General features: G+C 36.3%; 1 protein-coding gene across 1 annotated transcript; it reads left to right on the forward strand.

The window, feature by feature from the left end:
- Positions 1 to 4,002: 4,002 nt before the first annotated feature.
- Positions 4,003 to 19,728, forward strand: LOC140145226 (uncharacterized). Its single transcript, XM_072167004.1, has 6 exons — positions 4,003 to 4,234; positions 7,456 to 7,713; positions 16,053 to 16,271; positions 17,814 to 17,963; positions 18,881 to 18,997; positions 19,502 to 19,728. Exons 1-6 carry the CDS (start codon positions 4,003 to 4,005, stop codon positions 19,726 to 19,728), a joined length of 1,203 nt encoding a protein of 400 aa, XP_072023105.1.
- The last annotated feature ends 1,134 nt before the right edge of the window (positions 19,729 to 20,862 follow it).

Below are 20,862 nucleotides of genomic sequence, written 5' to 3' on the forward strand. Positions count from 1 at the left end.
TATGCTTTGGAATCATAACAAAATTGTTGATAAAGAAATTGGTTTCTTTAGGAGGTGGTCACTGCAATCACCCCCCTATGCTAAAATACACACATTTTGCAATTTTAGCTCTAAACTGCTCTAAAATGTCGTTTTTGTCCCATAACTCAAAAACAGAATGTTGTACGAGATTCATATTTCACAGGATTTGGAAGTAGACCATGTACTTAGGAATCATAATACAATTGCTGATAAAGAAATTGGTTGGTTCAGGAGTGGGCACTGAAACACCCCATACCCCAACTTACACGCATTTAATGAAAATTTTATGCTATATCTCAAAACCGAGAAATCGTTTCAAACACATATCTCGTAATTACGGCTCTAAGCTGCATGATTCCGAGTTGCCTAATTTATTTTTAAAATTAATATTAAAGTTCACCTTCATAGCACTTGTCAGATAGGTGAATGAGCGTCAGAAAAAAGAAAATTGAGTTTTAATTTAATACTAAAACCACATGTACGTTACGATTTGTAATGAAGTAAATAATAAACTTCAGGGAAAGTGGATCAGTAGATCTTCAGTAGATAGCATTAACTTGTTTTTGACATGATGTAACAACTATCTTCAGCAGATTTGTGCTCACAATTTTGTGTATGTATAATGTGTGGGTGTGTGCGTGCATGGTGTAGGGCGTGGATGTATGTGGGGTAGGGCGGAGGGGGTTTGTAGGACTATTATAAGATCACATTTAAATCGGAAAGTATTTCATTTGGGAGCTTTTGGGAAAGAAATAAAGAAATGATTAAATAAATTAAAATCAAACATAGAGAAAGAAAGGAAGAAAAATAGACAGAAAAAATAAAGCAAAAATGTATACTTCATGTATTTATAATAAACAAACATTTTCACCGGGTTCACCGTCGCAAATAATAAATGAGACAGAAAAGTGATACCGCCTGGGAATCGAACCCAGACCCTCAGGTTTACAAGATCTCTGCCTTAACCACTTTGTCACGGGATCTTCGTGATTAAGACGCTTGTAAATTGAACCTATAAGCGGTCACTTCAACTTTTTTTCCACGTTCATGTTTTTATTTATTTAAAATGTCTTTCGTTCATTCTTTCATTGATTGAAACTAAGTATTTTATTTAAAATGACTTTCGTTCAATCTTTCATTGATTCATTAATTGATCTTTCTTTTCTTTTCTTTCTTTCTTTCTTTCTTTCTTTCTTTCTTTCTTTCTTTCTTTCTTTCTTTCTTTCTTTCTTTCTTTCTTTCTTTCTTTCTTTCTTTCTTTCTTTCTTTCTTTCTTTTCTTTCTTTCTTTCTTTCTTTCTTTCTTTCTTTCTTTCTTTCTTTCTTTCTTTCTTTCTTTCTTTCTTTCTTTCTTTCTTTCTTTCTTTCTTTAGAGCCATAATTACAAAACGTGTGTTGTTTAGCATAGAGGATGGTTTCAGTGACCACTCCCTAAATAAACCAATTTCTTTGGTTTTTGGTTTTTAACCATACGCAGGGCGAGTATTTGAGGGGATGTTCAAAATTTGCAAAAAGGGCCAATTGAAGCCAATTTGGTGCATCATTTTTACACTATTTATATCATTGCTTTCAACAACAAAAAATGGCTCGAACACTGGTCCACTGACACTTATTTTATTTCTTCTTTTGCCTGGGTTACTCATTCAGTGGATGTTTTAAGGTATCCTCTGTTCTTCCATGAGGTCCATGGGTCATATAAAAATATACATTAAAATACATCAAAATAATGAAACAAAATATTTAAATACATAGGATATATAAATATATAACCATACACAATCATGAATTTAAAATGGCGAAACTAACCCATATTTTACATATTATAAAATACATATTATAAAATACATATTATAAAATACATAACCAACACAGCGTATCAAATTTAACTACAAATTGTTTTTATCAAATATAAAATTAAGAATTAAGAATTTTTTCAAGAAAGAAATTTAAGATTTCAGATTTCCATCATACTTGCTAAAAGACATGTTTTGGAAACTAAATAATTTACACAGTTTAAGATTTATGACATAATAGAATTTGCATAACAAGAAAATTCATCATTTAGTATTTGAATTAAATAAGCATATTTCTCTAATTATAAAACAATCGATACAGTAAGAAATTTCATCAGCATTTCAATTATATATACACATTTGAAAACTAAAATTTTGATTGCAACATTGGCCAAATACAAGCCTAAGGCCATGTTCACACAATGTTTTTAAAAAGGTTTGCTACTTAATTACACAAATGGTCATATTACACTATTAAATATTGCTAATATTATAACACACACTTAAAACCTGTTTTTGAAAATGGAAGTATTGGTTGGTATTAGATATTTCAGATCAGATTTCAGATTATTCCATGCTTTGGCCCCCCCCCCCCCCCTGAACAGGAAAGAACGTCTTCCAGCTTCAGTTCTGGGTTTAAAATTGAGAGCTATATTACCGTGAGAGCTACCTCTTGTATTATGGCCATGATTGTCTCTAACAAGAGTAAAAACATCATTTAGGCCTTCAGGAACAAGCCCGGCTAGGCATTTAAAGACAGTGATACATAAATTATCATGTCTACGATCACTTAGGAGCTTCCAGCCAAGCCTGTCCCTAATAAATGAAGAAGGTGTGCGAACAGGGACCCCGAGAATAGCTCCCAACCCGATTCTGAAGACGTTCCATCCTGTTCTGGAGAGTATAATTACAGTTACCCCATACAATGTCACAATAACTGAGTCTGGGAAGCACAAGAGCTTTGTAAATTGTATTTAAATTGTCAGCTGATAGCCACTCTCTAATTCTATATAGAAGACCAATATATTTTGAAACATTACAACAAATTTGATTTATGTGAGGCTCCCAGCACATTTTTTGATCCAGAGTGAGGCCTAAGTATTTACATTTATTTACAGTTTCCAAGACATCATTATTCAAAAATAAACTAAGATCATCAGATTTACTAATATTACGACTTGAGCAAAAGAGCATGGCTTTGGTCTTTTTTGAATTAAGAGTGAGTTTATTTCTTTCCATCCACAATGCAATTTGAGAAAGGTCAGAATTGAGATGATCATTAATGTTGTGAACATCTTTAGAAGCGAAAAATATGGCAGTGTCATGAGCATAAAGGTTGATTTTGTTTCCTTAGAAACAACCAGGGGAGATCATTTATATACATTGTGAAAAGGAGAGGGCCAAGTATTGATCCTTGAGGCACCCCATACTGGACTATTTCAAATTCAGAAACAACATTTCCAACTTTAGTGGCTTGCTTCCTATCATACAAATATGAACCAAACCAATCCAGCTCCAGACCTGCAATTCCAAAAGATTTGAGTTTGTGAAGCAGAATAGAATGGCTGACTGTGTCGAAGGCCTTCTTGAGATCAATAAAAATACCTCCTACAAGATGACCGGCATCCATGTTTGTAAGGATGTAGTCAGAAACCTCAACTAAGGTGGTGAGTGCGGAATGTTTGGGTCTGAAGCCAGATTGGTTTGAAGAAAGAAGGTTGCTTTCACTCAAGTAAGAATAAAGTTGATTATGGATCAGTCTCTCAAAAATCTTCATGACAACAGGAAGGACGGATATTGGGCGGTAGTTATTTACCTCAGATCTAGAACCGTTGAATAGATTCATCAGGTTTGTTCAGTAAATAAACATTTTGGATTTTTGTTTGACAAAACCAAGTGAATACTCACTACAATATTTCGTCCTACTCATCGGAGGACTTCATCAGGTATGACTGATATGGTCATCTGATCCACTTTCCCTGCAAACAAGTTTGAGTGGTTTCCGGTGTTCCTTAGTCTCTTTTGCAGAAAAATTTACTTTTGAAGAAGAGAAAAATGGCCAAATCCCATTTTTAGATACACTCATTGTTAGGAAACCAGACGGATCAGTTAAGCTATTAGTGTACCGCAAACCGACGCACACTGATCAGTACCTTAATTTCAAATCAGAACATCCTCTCCACCAAAAAATGGGTGTGATCAGAACGTTATTCGATCGCATGAACTCTGTAGTAACAGAAACGGAAGACAGAACCCAAGAAGAAAAGCGTGTACGTGCAGCCTTAAAAACTTGTGGCTACCCAGATTGGGCGATGGACAGAGTCAAAAACCAAATGCATAATAAAAACAAAGATGCTGAAAATCAAGATCAAAGAAAAGTAAGACCACTGAGGAAAAGAGCAAGGGCATGGTGGTCATCCCGTACGTCAGCGGCCTTTCGGAGCGTATCCAAAGAGTCCTCAAGAAACACAAAGTTGACACGGCTATGAAACCCCACCGCACCCTCAGACAAATCTTAGTCCATCCAAAAGACAAACGGGAAAAAGCAAAAACCGGTAACTGCATATATGAAATTGGTTGCAAAATTGTAACCTCAGTTATGTCGGAGAAACTTCACGCATGTTAGGTACCAGGTTAGCTGAACACCAAGCAGAAGTGAAAAGGCGAGTGAGAAAAGTACACCCGCTCTGAACGAAGGACATCCGAAATGGAACAAAAAAAATCAGCAATTTCAGATCATGTTGTACGGGCAAACCACGTTATAGACTCGGAAGAATCTAAGATCCTTGGACGGGAACATGATAAAAAGTCTAGAAAAGTGCGGGAAGCAATGGAAATAAGGAGACGGGGCACCAAGACCCTAAACAGAGAGTAGGGCACATACCTCTTAAGTCACGTCTATGATCCACTACTGAAGTCTGCAAAGAGACTAAGGAACACCGGAAACCACTCAAACTTGTTTGCCGGGAAAGTGGATCAGATGACCATATCAGTCATACCTGATGAAGTCCTCCGATGAGTAGGACGAAATATTGTAGTGAGTATTCACTTGGTTTTGTCAAAAAAATGTAGATCTAGAACCCTCTTTAAAAAGAGGAGTAACTCTACTCGTTTTCCAAGGTTGGGGAACCTGTCCCATAGAAAGACTAAAGTTAAACAAGTGGGTCAAAGAGACTGAGAGTGGGTCAAAGAGACTTGAGACTGGCAATTAGGACTAGGCCTACTATAAAGCATGCATGGATTGATCATGTTGATGGACCCGGAGTAGTTTTCACTTGCTTTTGGGCCGAGGAACCGCCTTCATGCATCACAGGCATTTAATAGGCCTGTATTATACTTCTGATCAACCTGACTGTGCTGGTATATATCCGGATTTATATACCTTTGATGACCCCTGGGCACGGCAACATGATTGCCACCTCTGGATTTTCAGATAGAAGACACCCCTCTACCCCACAACTGTAACCCAAGTTTTTTTTCAAGCTGTCCCCTGAATTCCTTTACCGGGAAAGGTGCACGAAAATTTGATAAAGTGCGCGCTTAGCGAACGAAAATTTGCTATTTCAATGCTAAAAATCAAAGGGGGTGTACCGGAGTCATAGAGCCAGGAGGCAAAATTTCCAAATCGTCCCACTGATCTGCAACTAAAAGAACATTATTGGGATAAATGTAAAAACGTAAAACGTAAAAATTGAAATTTCAATTCTAAAATGAACAAATTGAGGACAATGTGCCCTCAAATCGTGCCAAAGGAAGATGCATAGGGCAGGCCTTTTACAACTTTTGGTTCATTTTTTTAAATTAATATTTTGATCCAGTACACAAGTTTTATGCCTTTTCCAGGCATCAGATGAGCTGCCCTAGCACTCATATTATTTATGATTTCATGATTTAGGCTTACATTATAGAAAGGTTGGAGTTATAACAGTTACTCTCATTTTTAAGATGCAAATCGTAAATTTTGTCACAATGTATCTGTCGACTGAGCAGTGGGGGCTGACTTGCCACCCTGCTCCATGGCTAATCTCAATTGGTGCTGAACAGTGGCGTAGATTTCTTTTTGACATTGAGGGGATGAGCTTGTGAAACATTGTTAAGGTATAGTGAATTCAGTACCTTTTGGAGACCGAATAAGTTTATGGTACACATGCGCACGCAAAATTTGCCAGGTTAAAGCTAAACTTGTGAAATATGGTACAAAGCTAGCAAAAATTGGCACTTTTGTGGCTAAAATGGCCAAATATGAGGTTCATTTGGTCAGAAACCCACATACAGCCTTGATACAGCATCAACACGGGGGGGGGGGGGGATGATTGTATGGACCATCCCCTAGCAAAATATTGGGGGATTGCGCAGAGGTAATGGGATGCTGTCGATCTTGCAAAATCATCAGTTCTTTGTTCTCAACTTGCCTGGCCAACATCATTGTAGGCCTAATATACCAGCCCCACCGGCCCAATAGAGGCTGCATTACGAACTTGTAGTTTTTTTAACCCCTCTCTCTCTCTTTTTAAAAACTCTCTAACCACCATACCTTAACACCCTACACCCACTCTCTCTCTGCACGTAAAACGACGAGATACGTGGGGACCTCCTACCTCCCCACTCTTTTAAACGGCATTTTCTCACTTTTCGGGCCTACCGTAGATGTGGGGACCTTGTCACGTTTTTTTGGTCCCCACTTATACATTGAAAAGCACTTTGATGTCCCCACAATTATGGTATGGTGCTCTCTCCCTCACTCTCTCACTCTCTCTCTCTCTCTCTCACACAGAAATATTTTTAAAACAATTTAAACATGTTATATTTTGGGTTTTGGTTTAGATAAAAATGTTTTCATTACATTAAATGACGGGTTATATAAAGGTCATTGAAACGTTTTATTTGAAAATACACAACAATATTTTTAATGTTTTCAAATGTTATTGTAAAACATTTTTCCAAACACTTTTTCCAAATAATTTTGTCAACCCTTGAATAACATGTTAGAATATTTGCAGTAGGTTATCAACAATTTTTATGTTTTTGAATGTTGTGAAAACGTTTTATAGCCTTTATCCCTTACATAACCTGACATTTTTAATGTTTTCTGGCAACCTTTTGCGAATGATGTGAAAAAAATGGGGATTTTAGGACTTTATATATTTTACGGCAGCGCCTGCACCACCACCCTCCATTTTCCCACCCGGCATATGGGCTTGGACCCTACATCAAGATTCAAAATCACCACAGATCAGTTATTGTAATTGACAGCTGACATGGCTGCTAGTTGATAGTTTTACTTCCAATATTGGTAATAACAAAACAAAACTGTCGACTTGATATTAAAAACTTTGAAGTACTAGTTTGTTATAATAGGAAATATGTAATGTATAGTGAAATAGTGCTTTTTATCAGCAGGCAATGTTATCAGTAGATATGGAAGAAAGCATTCACCATTGGTTAATATTTGAGTGGTGATTTGCTATGAGTACAAAACATTAATTTTGAATCATAATTTGCACATGAATTTAAGATTTGTGCATAATTACCATTATTTGTTATTTTTATCATTATCATTATTATTATCGTTATTATTATTATTATTATTATTATTATTATTATTATTATTATTATTATCATCATCATTTATATTATTACAGATAGGATCCTGTACGCAGGATCCGGGTCGTCATCATCTGGTCGCATTGTAAAATACAACCTGGACAATAATGAACAGGTTGATATATACAATGCAGGAGCGTACATATATGACGTCACGCTGCTTGGTGACTATATCATCTTTGTGGAGCGGAACAATGGCATCAAGGCCATACACAAGAATGGTGGTGCATTAATCCCCCTCAGCATTACTGGATTGCAGGATTGCACCGAATTCTGGAGCATCCACTCAATGAATGGTAAGTAAGGAGTATGTCATTAGTGAATCTCACAGTGACTGGTTTGGAGGGTTGTAGTAGCTTTGTCAGCATCCACACAATGAATGGTAAGTACAAATTAGTTATTACTTCAGACATTATACAATGCAGATATAGCCATAATTAAAGGAGTATGTCATTAGTGACTCTCACAGTGACTGGTTTGGAGGGTTGTAGTACATGTAGCTTTGTCAGCATCCACACAATGAATGGTAAGTACAAGTTAGTTATTACTTCAGACATTATAGAATGTAGATATAGCCATAATTAAAGGAGTATGTCATTAGTGAATCTCACAGTGACTGGTTTGGAGGATTATAGTAGCCTTGTCAGCATCCACACAATGAATGGTAAGTACAAGTTAGTTATTACTTCAGACATTATACAATGCAGATATAGCCATAATTAAAGGAGTATGTCAGCTCAGTTTCATTATGTGCTATTTCTACCATAGTTGAATGACCTCATACCTCATCTATGACGGTTCCTAGTGTATTATAAATCTGATTGCCAAAATGTGTAAAAAGACCCCATCAAGAATTTATGATTAAGAATACGAATTAACACAGTTTTTACAAAACATCTTTCAGCCTTGACATTTGATACTGTCATTTGTACATTTACATTTTGATGGAAATAAGTGGTGTTTGTTGCGCCTCGGAAGACGATACTCTGGGCAAGGATCATTGCCACATGATGATATTTTATGAAACTACGTATTTTAGAATCTCAAAAATATCAACCTGTTATTTATCCTATTTTTTTAATTGAATTCCTAAGTGGAAGAAGGGCCCAACTGTTTTGAGATATTAAGAAAATCCTCCATGGAGTTGGCCCCTACTTCCATGCAAACCATGATTTAAAATTACTACTATTTAGAGAGTGGATTTTGGGCCCTTCTTTATTTTACACACAAGGAACAAGGAAGAACTGGCTGCTGGCAACAAAATGTTTGTGGTTTTTTTCCCCTTTTTTTAATGGTGGAGTTAGGTCCTTCTTTCACTCAGGTATTCAATTGCTAAAATGAAATGTCATAAACACCCAACATTAGGAAAGGACCTTTTTCGGCATCTACTTTATGATCAGAGCAACAGTGCCGCGTAAAATCGGCTTCAAAAGGCGGCCCTGGTATATATCTTCATCAGCAAGTTGCAATTGAAGGTCTTCTAGAGCCGATGTACTTCCCTCAGATGATTTTATAACATCGGCTAGGCTTTTGGAATCGCAGATGGCTTTAGATAAGCGACATTGACTAGTAGTTGATATATGTTGGTGCAAGCGGCAATTGCGATATTGTTCCGGAGATGTTTCAGTGGTCGTTGAATTTGCTACTTTTTCAGTATTTACTTTTCGTTTCCTGTTAATTATCTGAACCATTGCATTATCGCTATAAGGTTCGGAAGACGCCGCCATGCTAGTGTGGTTTTTATTCATAACTGCTGTTAGATTTAAAAATAATTAAGTTTTATAGTATTTATTATGACCGAAGGATGGTTAAAGCTTACTGCAATTACGTCATATGTCATTTTAGGATGCATGACAACAGTGATCTTTATACTAAACTTGAAGCAGATTGGCGATAACAATTCACCATGCTCCCAGTATGTTTTGCAAGTCATGAAATCGGATATTCAAGTTGAAATGATTAATGATAACAAACTAACAAACAGGAAAGGCAAAATAATTACATTTTCGGATATTTTAACAGCACTAACAGACGGGGTTGCTAGCGGCATTAACCGTTCAATACCTGAAAATCTTAAGGGATGGGTGGCAGCTCCCGTATTAGGAGAAATGAATATCATGTCTTCGGAACCAGTAGGTGCCATATATGGGAGGACAGGAGATTGGTGTGGTTTTTGGAATACTTTGCAATTAATTTTGCTTTTAATCAGTGCCATTGTGTATATTGTAGAAATATAGATTTGGCAAATACGATAGCAGAGTGTAACACAAAGTTGGATTTTGGCGATGAGATAGTACATAAATTAAATGGTTATGAAATAGTAACCAATGGCGGTTCAACTATTTTATCTCGTCTCGATAATAGAACTTCACTATCACCCAACGTGTGTAGTGTAAACTGGTGGGTCATTTTATATATCAGTATAGATGAGTTGACTTCTGACGTAAATGCCTGGCGAAACCATATTTTGTTCAGGGCTCGTGTTTTTAGAAACTCCCCCACATCACAATAAGGCCATTGAACAGTGTAGTGGTTGCATGGGGTTCACTTAAGCATATCGGTATACCAGTCCCTTGCCTCTGTTGATAAACATTGAGGTCAACTCATCTATACAGCAATGGACATTATTCCTTATATGACTTTGTTAGAAAATAGACTCATAGTTGTCTTTCTTTAAAATGGCTTGTATTAAAATAATAAAATATTTTGTATTGATATGAAATTCTTTTGTACACAATTCAACAAGTTGCTACATTTGTACGACAAGTAATCTTAGTGGCGTTACTTGTAATTTGTCAATTCTTACCAGAACTTCAGGATATTATATTCTTACTCCGCAAACGGTAATCAGCTCTGCCCACAGATATGCCTATCAGAATCCAAACCTTCCAACATTATGTGTTTGCAATATTTTATTCTAAATTAAATCGGGCACCTTATTCAATGCAGTAATTATTATGTGTTGATGTGTATGTTTCGATTTTATTACAAAGGGAATGAAATATGGACATTGGGTAACATTATGTAATTATTATGGCGCTGATATCAATACCTATTTCAATTTCACACTATATTTTGTATATGCACAGAGATAACACATTTTTATAACCGAATTGCGCATTCAATGAAAGCAAATAATTTGTTCTAAGGTTGTGTCCCGTCGAATCCTCTTTCCTAATAACGAGTACAGAATACCTTGCAGTCTTATATAATAAGACAATGGAATAAACCCAAATGATGCAACAAAAGTGAAGTCCCAAATTTTAACAAAATCATCAGGATCGGTAGTGTAAACTCAGCAAACAAGGTTTGTTGTATTTGGTCGATAAAATGCACTTACTTGTGTATATTTCAGCAAACGCTGCTGCCCTTGTCAACGTGTGATTATATTACAAGTGTAGCAATGATGCAAAAACATGTTCACTTGGCAACTTTACATGTGAATAAATACCCAGGTCGAACATATTTTAAACGAGGTCTTATAATAATGGTCTACCATACCAAGGTTAGGGAGGGATACAGTTTCAATATATGTGACATGATCAAGGGGAATGAGTCGGGATGTCGCTAATATTGTTTTTGAGATATATTGGCAAAAACAGTGTTCAAATTCTGTTATTTTATATTGTTTTTAGACTTTGATAAATTGCTCATAACTTGTTAACCAGATATCCGATGGTGAGCAAATTGATAAACTAAACTTAACACATCAAAATGTCTAAATGTATGAAAAGGAGAATCAATGCAGACATATTTTGAGTCAAAAGTGAAGAAAGAAACAAAAATCAAATTTGTTTAATGTCCTGATCTATCGATCCTAACAGGATCTTTATCAATGACAGTGACAAGACAACACACATACATAATTATGTTAATATACCAGACATAGACAGGCAATGAGATAAAACAGATGAAATGATCAATTAATGAAAGCTGAGTAGAAATTAAAATGAATGGTGAATGAGGAGAGAATGATCAAGTGGTTGCTTTAACAATGGGACAGGATGTTGGGTGGCATGTGTGGGATACGTATAGGGTAATGGCCAAGGATTAGAACGTGAGTGGATAAGAATGGCCGTGGGCCGAAGGCCCAAAGCCATTCTTATCCACTCACGTTCTAATCCGCGGCCATTAACCGACTTAATACACACCTATGACGTCGCGCTATTGTTTTATCGCTCCATTATTTTCCACGAATGGAGTGTTATAGAAATAGGCTGCTCATTTACAAATTGATCAATTGCTGATTGATACCGTAATAATAACAATGGTTTTGCAGGTGCGATTGAAAAATACATTGACTAGTCAGCTTTATGCAAAATTTCTATAGAATTACCCATCACGATCCAGGTGTTTAGTTCAAACCATCCGTAACCACCTTCTTGAATTATAAAGACTGATTTAAAATGTTTAGTGTTACATGAATTGAATAAAAGTAGATTTGTAAAATCATTCAAGTGATTAGACCAACAATTAGTTCTTTATGCCCACTTCTAATGTATTAACTATTGAAGTAGTTGCGTTTAGGTCTCTATTTTGCTTAATAAGGAAAATTGGCAAAGTGGTCATAGGTTCATATGAAAGGTTCAATTGTGGGTCATTACATCAGGGTACCTCAATAAAGCTTGACCTGCATTACATATCTGAGCAATGATACTCTTCTCTGTGAATCGACTGTTCGATTTTGGATCAACCATGCAGTTATGGACATTATTTTTTATCTTCGTTGGATTTGGATAATTGTAAGTTGGTGATGGAATCATTGAGAGGATATATATCGTTGATTCGCAGCATTTCTTTCGAAGGGAGTCAGGCATGATTCTACGATTAGCCGAAGAAAGGTACGAGAATTGTAAATGTGGATGTGCAAACTTTTATTTGTTTTATTTGGTTGGCCTTATTACAACCCATTTTATATAGGCCTACATGTCAGGCCTACATGTCACTAAACTTCGGCGGCAAAAACAAAACAAAAAACAAAAATGAAAAAACTTCGCCGCCCTCGCCGCGAAATAAAAGCCCTGACCTCAACTTCCAGTCCCCCTCCCGAAATCAAATGGAGCGTCCCTAACATTTATCGGATAGGCCTACTGATCGATGTAAATAAATATCCAAGCATCACCAAAATACCATCAGATGAAACATCAGATGTATTAAAGACATATCAAAATTAAACAAAAAATAGACATACTGTGACTTTTATTACCAGTAAACATGTGCAAATCAAACTATTAAATAAACAAATGTATAGGCCTAAATGCATTGATACAGAATGTATATGTAGCAATGTTTCACAAATAACAAATTATACGTAGGGTCTAATCGACTGAAAACGCATAAAAAATACAGAGAAGAAAAAAAAAGAAAAACTAAACAAAGTTTAATAGAAAAAGAACAGAAAAAAACCGAATGTAAATATTCAAATACTAAAAATATGTTATAATAAACATTCAACTTGTTTGAGCGTCGAAAGTATAAGGTCCATAATTTTAAGTATACACTGAAAATAAAAATGTTTAGGTTTCTGTAACCCTTTTAAACACGCCAATGTGTTTATTAAAAACTGAAAATAGTTAGTATCCACATTTTCAAGAAATTACTGGTATTTTCAGACCCCTACATTATTACAAATCCAAAATAAAACCTAACACTTTCCATTTTCAAATAATCGCACTCTAAAGTTTAAACTTAAACACATCAAAGTGTTATAAACACTAACGATACGTTTTTTTAAACACCATGTTTAAATTTTAAACATTGTTAGTGTTTAGAGTTTAATAGTCCTCAAACGTTCGAAATTTGTAGTTACAACAACTGGGTTGGCCCTATTATATGTATTTCAAACCATTTTACCTTCATGTCCATGAGGGCAACAAACAAAAAAAACACCAACAACCCCCCCCGCCCCCCCAAAAAAAAAAAGACAACTTCGGCGCGAAATAAAAGCTTCGACCTAAACTTCCAGCCCATGGAGTATCCGTAACATTATAATATTTAATTATCGGATAGGCCTACTGATTAGAAGTTATATTCAAGCATGCCAAAATACCGTCAGATGAAACAAAAAATGTACGAAAGACAAATAAAAATTATACAGAAAATATGTGTGTGGCTCACGCATGCAATACGAATTTTAAAAAATAGGCCTACTGTGGCTGTTATCATTATTAAACATGCCCAAAAGCAAACAATTAAAAAATAAACAGATGCATAGGCCTAAATGCATTGATACAAAATGTAGAATGTGTATTATGTATTATAGCAATGTTGCCCAAATAACAAATTATATGTAGGGCCTAAACCACTGAAAACGTATGCAAATATAAAGAAGAAATGTTATGAAAAACAGTAACATGTTTAACTTCTCTTTTTAACCTAAATTGAGCGTGGAAAGAAATGTCCCAAATAATACCAAATGAAGCCTAAAATAAGCATTTTCCAAAGTGAGGGTAAAAACACATCCTGCATAATAAGTATAACTTGGCCAACAGTTGAACCTGCCCGTTTTGATCTTGCCTTGCTTTTCACAGATTGCATTGTAAATTTATGTTTAAGGGCTCAGATAGCGACGTTTTCACGTATTTTTGTGGGATCTGAGAGCACATCAGACACATCGAATTGCATTTTGAATAAGAGGAATGTCCTTCTGATATCAAATAATTTTGATTTTTTTAATTCGCGATATATTACACATTTTATGGCAAATTATTAAAATATTTAATTAAATTTTTGAAATTTAACAGTCCTCAAAGTAAAATAAATCTAACGATATGCACTTAAAAGGAGTATGAGGTGTGGGTGAACAGCATATGTCCATCATGTGAAAATTTTGACCTTCATTATTGACGATAATAGCTCAAAACACTAAAAAAATGTAGGTCTTTTCGGAAAAAAAATGTTTATGTTCAATATGAAAGGTCAAAATTGTCAATTGATGGTCGGCTTTTCATCCCAGCTATATACATTGTAATTACATGATGTAATTCCAAACTTCATACATGTCATTAGATTTATAAAGTTTACTTCGAGGACTGTTAAATTTCAAAAATATGAAATTTTAATAATTTGCAATAAAATTTGTAGTATCGCGAATTTCACAAATTAAATCAAAATTATTTGATATCAGAAAGACATTCCTCGTATTCAGCATGAAATTCGATATCTGATGTGAGGTCCCACAACAATACCGTGCAAATGTGGCAATCCGCTTCCTTAATAATGTATTAATCAAAATCATTGTCTTGTTGTTTTTCGTATCATTGTTTTACATGAATGAAGTGATGATAACAATAAACTGCACTTTTCGCAAATACTTGCTTTTCGAAAGTGCAATTGTTATTAACACTACATTCGTAAATGCCAGTACTTTGCCCCTGAAAAGTATTTGCTTTTCAGAGAAAAGAGAAAGGCATTTACGAATGGCGTGTTATTGTGCTCATCGCTCCATTCGTGGAAAATAATGGAGCGGTAAAACAATAGCGCGACGTCATAGGTGTGTACAGACGATGGTGGACGACATTATTCAATGTGGCAACAGCCAAAAGCGTAAACAAAACAGACAATATGACGGCAACACTGCCTGCACGCTGGACGCAATTATTTTTCCCGAGCCCCCAGATGCGTTTTTAGCTCTATTGGCCCCATTACAGAAAAAATGCACAAAATATATTTCCCAGTGCAATGTATACATTTTCACATGAAAATAAATAATTTTAGATTCAAAGAAAAAAAGAAGAAAAATTGTTACTCATTGGCGGAGAATGGAATTGATCTCGGAACCCTCTGCGTGGGAGGCGAGAGTCTTAACCATTTCACCACGTAATCGCATTGGTCCCGGCATTGGTACACATGGGCGAAATTTTCAGTATAATATTGTAACATATCGTGCGTTATTCAGTAAATCTTGGCCGCCCCCCCGGGTGTGTATTAAACATGGTGAATTAGGTAGAATTGAAATATGAAGTGAATAAAGAGAATGATCAAGTGGTTCCTACAACACTTGGGCAGGGTGTTGGAGCGTCTAGTAAAAGTGGGTTTTCTTCAGTTTCTTATTTCTAAAGATTGGTAGCGCAATCTTGAGATACTAATTTCTATTGTGTTAATTTCTGTTGTGACGAACACGCATCTATTCAATTCTCTCTCACTTCAATGAACATGGTGAATAGAACTAATGGCCATCGGGGTCGCGTCACTGAAGTCATGAAAAGATGTTTGTATTGTTCGCAGAAAAACCAGGATTTTCTATCTATCGCGCTCTAGCTGAAATACAGTAAGATAATGTAAGATAGTAAAATGTAAACCTGTATTTTAGCTAAAGTATTTCGAGCTATGTTGGATGGCATGTGTTGGATAAAAGAAAGGGTGCCGAATTGCAAAGAAATATGAAGTGAATGTTTGATAAGATAAAAAGCAATGCCTACAAGGGTATATGAAAGAGTAGGAGGACAAAAATGCATGAAAATAAATGAATAATGTATAATGAATAATAAAAAATGAATAATGAAAAATAAATAAAGATGAAGCATTGCTCAATCTAGGATTGAAAAAAAAAACGTCTTGAAAGCGGTGGTCGTGAAGACAGGCAATACTTGTGGTTCGTGATTGCTTTATAATTTACCAACGGTTTTTCATACAGTTTCCCAGGTAACGACCGAGCATGTGGAGACGACGATAGTGGCGACGACAGAGGCGACGACGATTGAGGCGGCGACGACAGAGGTAACGACAGAGGTAACGACGGAAGCGACAACAGAGGCAACGACGGGTTCGATAACGGGGGCGACGACAGAGGTGACGACAGGGGTGACGACAGAGGCGACGACAGGGGCGACAACGACAGATGAAGTTACTACGGGTAAGTGGGAATAAAGATGTGGGGTGGGGTTTAGGAATGGGTTGGGTAAGGGGTGAGGTGACATGGGGATGGAGAAGTGTTAGGAGGTATAATATGTGGGGTAAAGGGTAGGGATATCGTTTGGGGTAGAAGTTTTGAATGTGTGGTGGAGTAGTGGGCATGATAGGGTGTGGTGGGTGATGTTGGGGAGGGATGGGTTGTGAGGATATGATTAGTGTATGTGAGGGTAGTGTGTGGTATGGGAGGTGTTGGGTGCATGGGATAAGGGGTGGTGCGAGGTTAGGGTGGGCTAGGTTAGGGCATAACCACTGTCTGGTTGTAACATTATTTTATAAGCAAAACGCCATGGTAATGATAGTTCAAATTCATGTTAGCTGATATATTTGCATTATTAGTGATATTATGATTTACATTTTAATTCATCATTCACAAATTATTTATGAATATGGTCGAAATGGAAGACACTAATTATTTTGATTGAAACATTAATTTTATTATTGTTATCGAGACTTACATTGTGGAGGTTGGTGGCCTTAGTATTGTTGTTCACTTGTTTTGGGATGTGTTTGCAAGCTTCATCTCATTGATGATTTTTTTACATTTTTTGACATTTTTGTGACTATGACCTTTGACCTAAGCTGGTGATCATACAATAGATGTGAAATACACATGAATCAACGATTTAAATACATTCCTGTGTTTGCTGGACATGGGGGTACTGCTGTCTGTCTAAGATTTAAGTTGGTAATTTGCATAATGTTTGCAAAATTCTTCGCACATTGATAGCGGACCTTGTGGACAAAATTATGTCCAGATCTGCCAGGCGTAGCTGGTGGAAGTAATCATGGTTTAGGACGTAGGGTGGGTACGGAGTGGGGTACAGGTAGGGATAAGTATGTGGTAAGTAGTGGGTAGGGATGGACTTGCTCTGTTTAGGCCTATATTATAGGAAAGACACTCCAGAACATTAATGATGAAAATAAGCTCTTTCTTACTCCCAAACAAGATTGGAAATAAATGAATGAATGAATGAATGAATGAATGAATGAATGAATTGTTGCTGTCACCCAAAGTGAAAGCAGGTGGTCATGAACATGCGCGTATTTTTTTTTTTTTTGGGGGGGCTTTGGGGCGCCAGCCCCCCCGGGTCAAAGTAGGGGCGGCAAAATTGAAGGGCGGCAGGAAGAAGAAGGGCGGCAAAAACGAGGGGTGGCAAAAAAGTAGGGCGGCAAAAAGAATTAGTAAAGCAAAAAGGGCGGAAAATGTGAGAATAATTGTGCTATACATTAAAATGTGTTGCCTTTGGGGCGGTAGCGCCTATAAATCCTTTTTTTTTTTTTTTTTTTGCTCTTCACTTTTTCAAACGACCGTAAAAAAAATTGGGGCAACCTTTTCGGGCTGTTGAGGAAGGGGCGACAAAATTGGCTTTTCTTCAGCCCCCGGGAAGGGGCGGTCACGGTACGCCATTGATGAATACATGCGAAACTTGTGGTGGCTGTTTTTGTCATTGTATTATCACTATCAACATTTTTTCCTATATAGAGCACGAAATCACGACGACACAAAATATGATACCAATGAAGATGGACACTACAACAACAGGCGTGCAATCTATATCAGCCTTTGAGAATGTGGCATCCATATTCCCGTACAATGCGACACCTGGAACAATAACTAATAACAGTGATTTAGGTAAGTCAAATATATATTTTCTGTCTTTGTAGTTCTAATAATTGTCGTCCATGAATTTGATCATACATTAATTTGTTAAAGATACAAACATATATCATTGGATCTGTATTAATGGAACTGTAAATTGATTTCACAGAAACAGAATTGATCGTTAGTGTCATGCATTAAATGTCCATTCCCCAATAACTATAGAATGATAAGGTATATTTTCAGTCATCTTTGACTGCGTATTAGCAATTTTATTCCTGTCTTACAGCCATATTGTAGCATTTCCATAAGTTAGATTAGAATAATATTTCTTTTCCGCAAAATATTAACTATCACTGCCAGATATGTCCCATTTCAATTTTGAGCCAAACAACTGAGGTAAAGCAAAGAAAAATGGAATTTACTACCAGCGCCGATGTCGCCCAATGCGTGTTACTCCACCAGTCGTGCTACGGCAAGGTCCTTTGATGTGTATAACCGTCTTGCAAGCTATTATATGTACGTACTGTGTTATGGACATCGCGGACGTGTTCGACTAATATTTCCATCGTAATAATTTAACGCCGGTTCCTGCACTTTATTCGAAATCTCGGATTTTAGCAAAATTACAGCACCTAAATTGAATTTTGCAGGGTATTTTAGTTTAATAAATCGTATAAAAAAGTATTTTGACAAATATTGACGGCAAATGTTACAATACGGCTTTAAATTTAAACTATGTCAGCTTTGCCTACATATTAGCATTTTTATTCCCACTGTGAAAAGTAGAATTCCGTATTTTTATGTCACGTGATGAGCCTTGCAGCTAGTTTGATAATAAATGATGACAACTTTTAAAATGTTAAAAACATGTTTCTCTTGAAATTGTTCGTGAGAATAAGTCTTAAATTTGTCTACATCATGTTTCATATTGACATAACCTATTGCAGTATTCTACCTATTTGAACACAAAAACCGTGAAGAAGATTTGCAGTTTGATAGCGAAGGTGATTTGGCGCTTACAATTCCAAAGGAATTTCTCGCGTCTGGACTTCATAACGGAACCGGTAAGTTAAGTTGAACATTTAAGGGTAATGTGTGCGACGAGTATGTTTCTAAATTTGTGAGCCTGTTTGTTTTCTTATGAAGCACCATTAAAATCACTTCCAAACACGGCTTGAAATATTATCTAACCACCACGTTTCAATAATCAAGGCTGTCTACCTGGGCTGTCTAGTAGCCCTCCCTCACTGACATCGGATTTAATGTATACTAAATGAACACATTAATAATATGCTATACGAAATTAGTAAAGGATATATCTGACAATGGAAGTATTTAACATCCCATGGTGGCAACCGTATAGATTTGTTGCCTCTAAAATGTCATTTTAATGGATTGACTAAGTGTCTTAATATTGATGAATATTGTACGTAATTATACAATCCGGATTATTTCTCATACTTCTCGTACTACAGGTACTACAGTGCAACATTTAACAGTTGTTCTCAATTGTCAATGGATAAAAGACACACAATGACATTAATTAATGAACTTCATTTTTGTGACAGGTTATCTCACAGTCGTCATTAAGAAAACCCCAACTGATGATACTGAATACTGGGGTGATGATTCGGGAGAAGTATACCACATGCTGGGAAGTGCATTGGTTTCAATAAACCTATTCAGCATAAATGGCACTCTGAGGAAGCACGAGGATGAGTACAATCCACTGAATATTTCTTTTCCAATAAAGGTAATGTCAATCATAGCGAGAGTAGCACAGTATAAGCAGTAACTCAACATACAGTTATACGAAAGCATAGCGTTATAGATATAGTGAGAGGATTATGAGTAAATGTAAGTTAATCTTAGAAGGTTGCATATCTTTAAAAAAAATAATTGTGAACTACCTTTTTATCTTAAATTATCATAAAGAATGGCCAAGATTTCGGTGAATAACGAACGAGGTGTGGCAGACATTCGCCAATCATATTACACAATGGAGGCTAACTCTATAGTAGAAGTCCATCCTGTAGAGTTCGTGACCAACTCATAGAACAAAGATTTGAAAGTTATTTTGGGATCTTTGATTGATTCTGAATCAATTTAGCTTGGGCTCACCTCCTGAATCTTCCGGGCATTCCTGGTAGGGGCCAATCAAGGTTACATGGGGGGGAAATTTTCAGAATGCTCCAATTATGTCAAGTAATATATCAAATTACTCGTGTGGTCATGAGGATTCCAAAATTGTATAGTTTGTTATGTGTCAGACCTTTCAAGAGGGCGCTATGGCGAAAAATGTTCATAGGTCAACGACCTTTTTGAATTCTGACCATAGTAAACAACCATGGTGTCTAATTATATGTTTTCTTGCATGAGAAATACAACTATGCAACTTAAAAAACTGTACAAGGAACCGATGACCTTGAAACGATGCTTTTTGCAGCCATGTTGCAAAAGAGGGTCATCGGTTCCTTGTATAGTTTTTAATTTGCTTAGTTGTATTTCTCATGCAAGAAAACATAAAATTAGACACCAATATCACCGAAATCGGACGTTGTTTACTATGGTCAGAATTCAAAAAGGTCGTTGACTTATGAACATTTTTCGCCATAGCGCCCTCTTGAAAGGTCTGATACATAATAAACTATACATTTTTGGAATCCTCATGACCACACGAGTAATTTGATATATTACTTGACATAAATGGAGCATTCTGAAAATTTGACCCCATGTAACCTTGATTGACCCCTCCCCGGAATGCCCGGAAGTTTCAGGAGGTGAGCCCAAGGTAAATTGATTCAGAATCAATCAAAGATCCCAAAATAACTTTCAAATCTTTGTTCTATGAGTTGGTCACGAACTCTACAGGATGGACTTCTACTACTACTTGCACCAATTACAGACTTGACATTTAATATGGAATATT

The sequence above is a fragment of the Amphiura filiformis genome, chromosome 2 (assembly GCF_039555335.1).
Source record: "Amphiura filiformis chromosome 2, Afil_fr2py, whole genome shotgun sequence".
Classification (NCBI taxonomy): domain Eukaryota; kingdom Metazoa; phylum Echinodermata; class Ophiuroidea; order Amphilepidida; family Amphiuridae; genus Amphiura; species Amphiura filiformis.

What these genes read in the sequence shown, in the direction of transcription:
- LOC140145226 (XM_072167004.1), top strand. Translation starts at nt 4,003, where the DNA reads ATGGGTGTGATCAGAACGTTATTCGATCGCATGAACTCTGTAGTAACA. An exon ending in AACTAATAACAGTGATTTAG is followed by an intron (nt 17,964 to 18,880) that starts GTAAGTCAAATA and finishes AACCTATTGCAG; the next exon opens with TATTCTACCTATTTGAACAC. An exon ending in TGGACTTCATAACGGAACCG is followed by an intron (nt 18,998 to 19,501) that starts GTAAGTTAAGTT and finishes TTTTTGTGACAG; the next exon opens with GTTATCTCACAGTCGTCATT.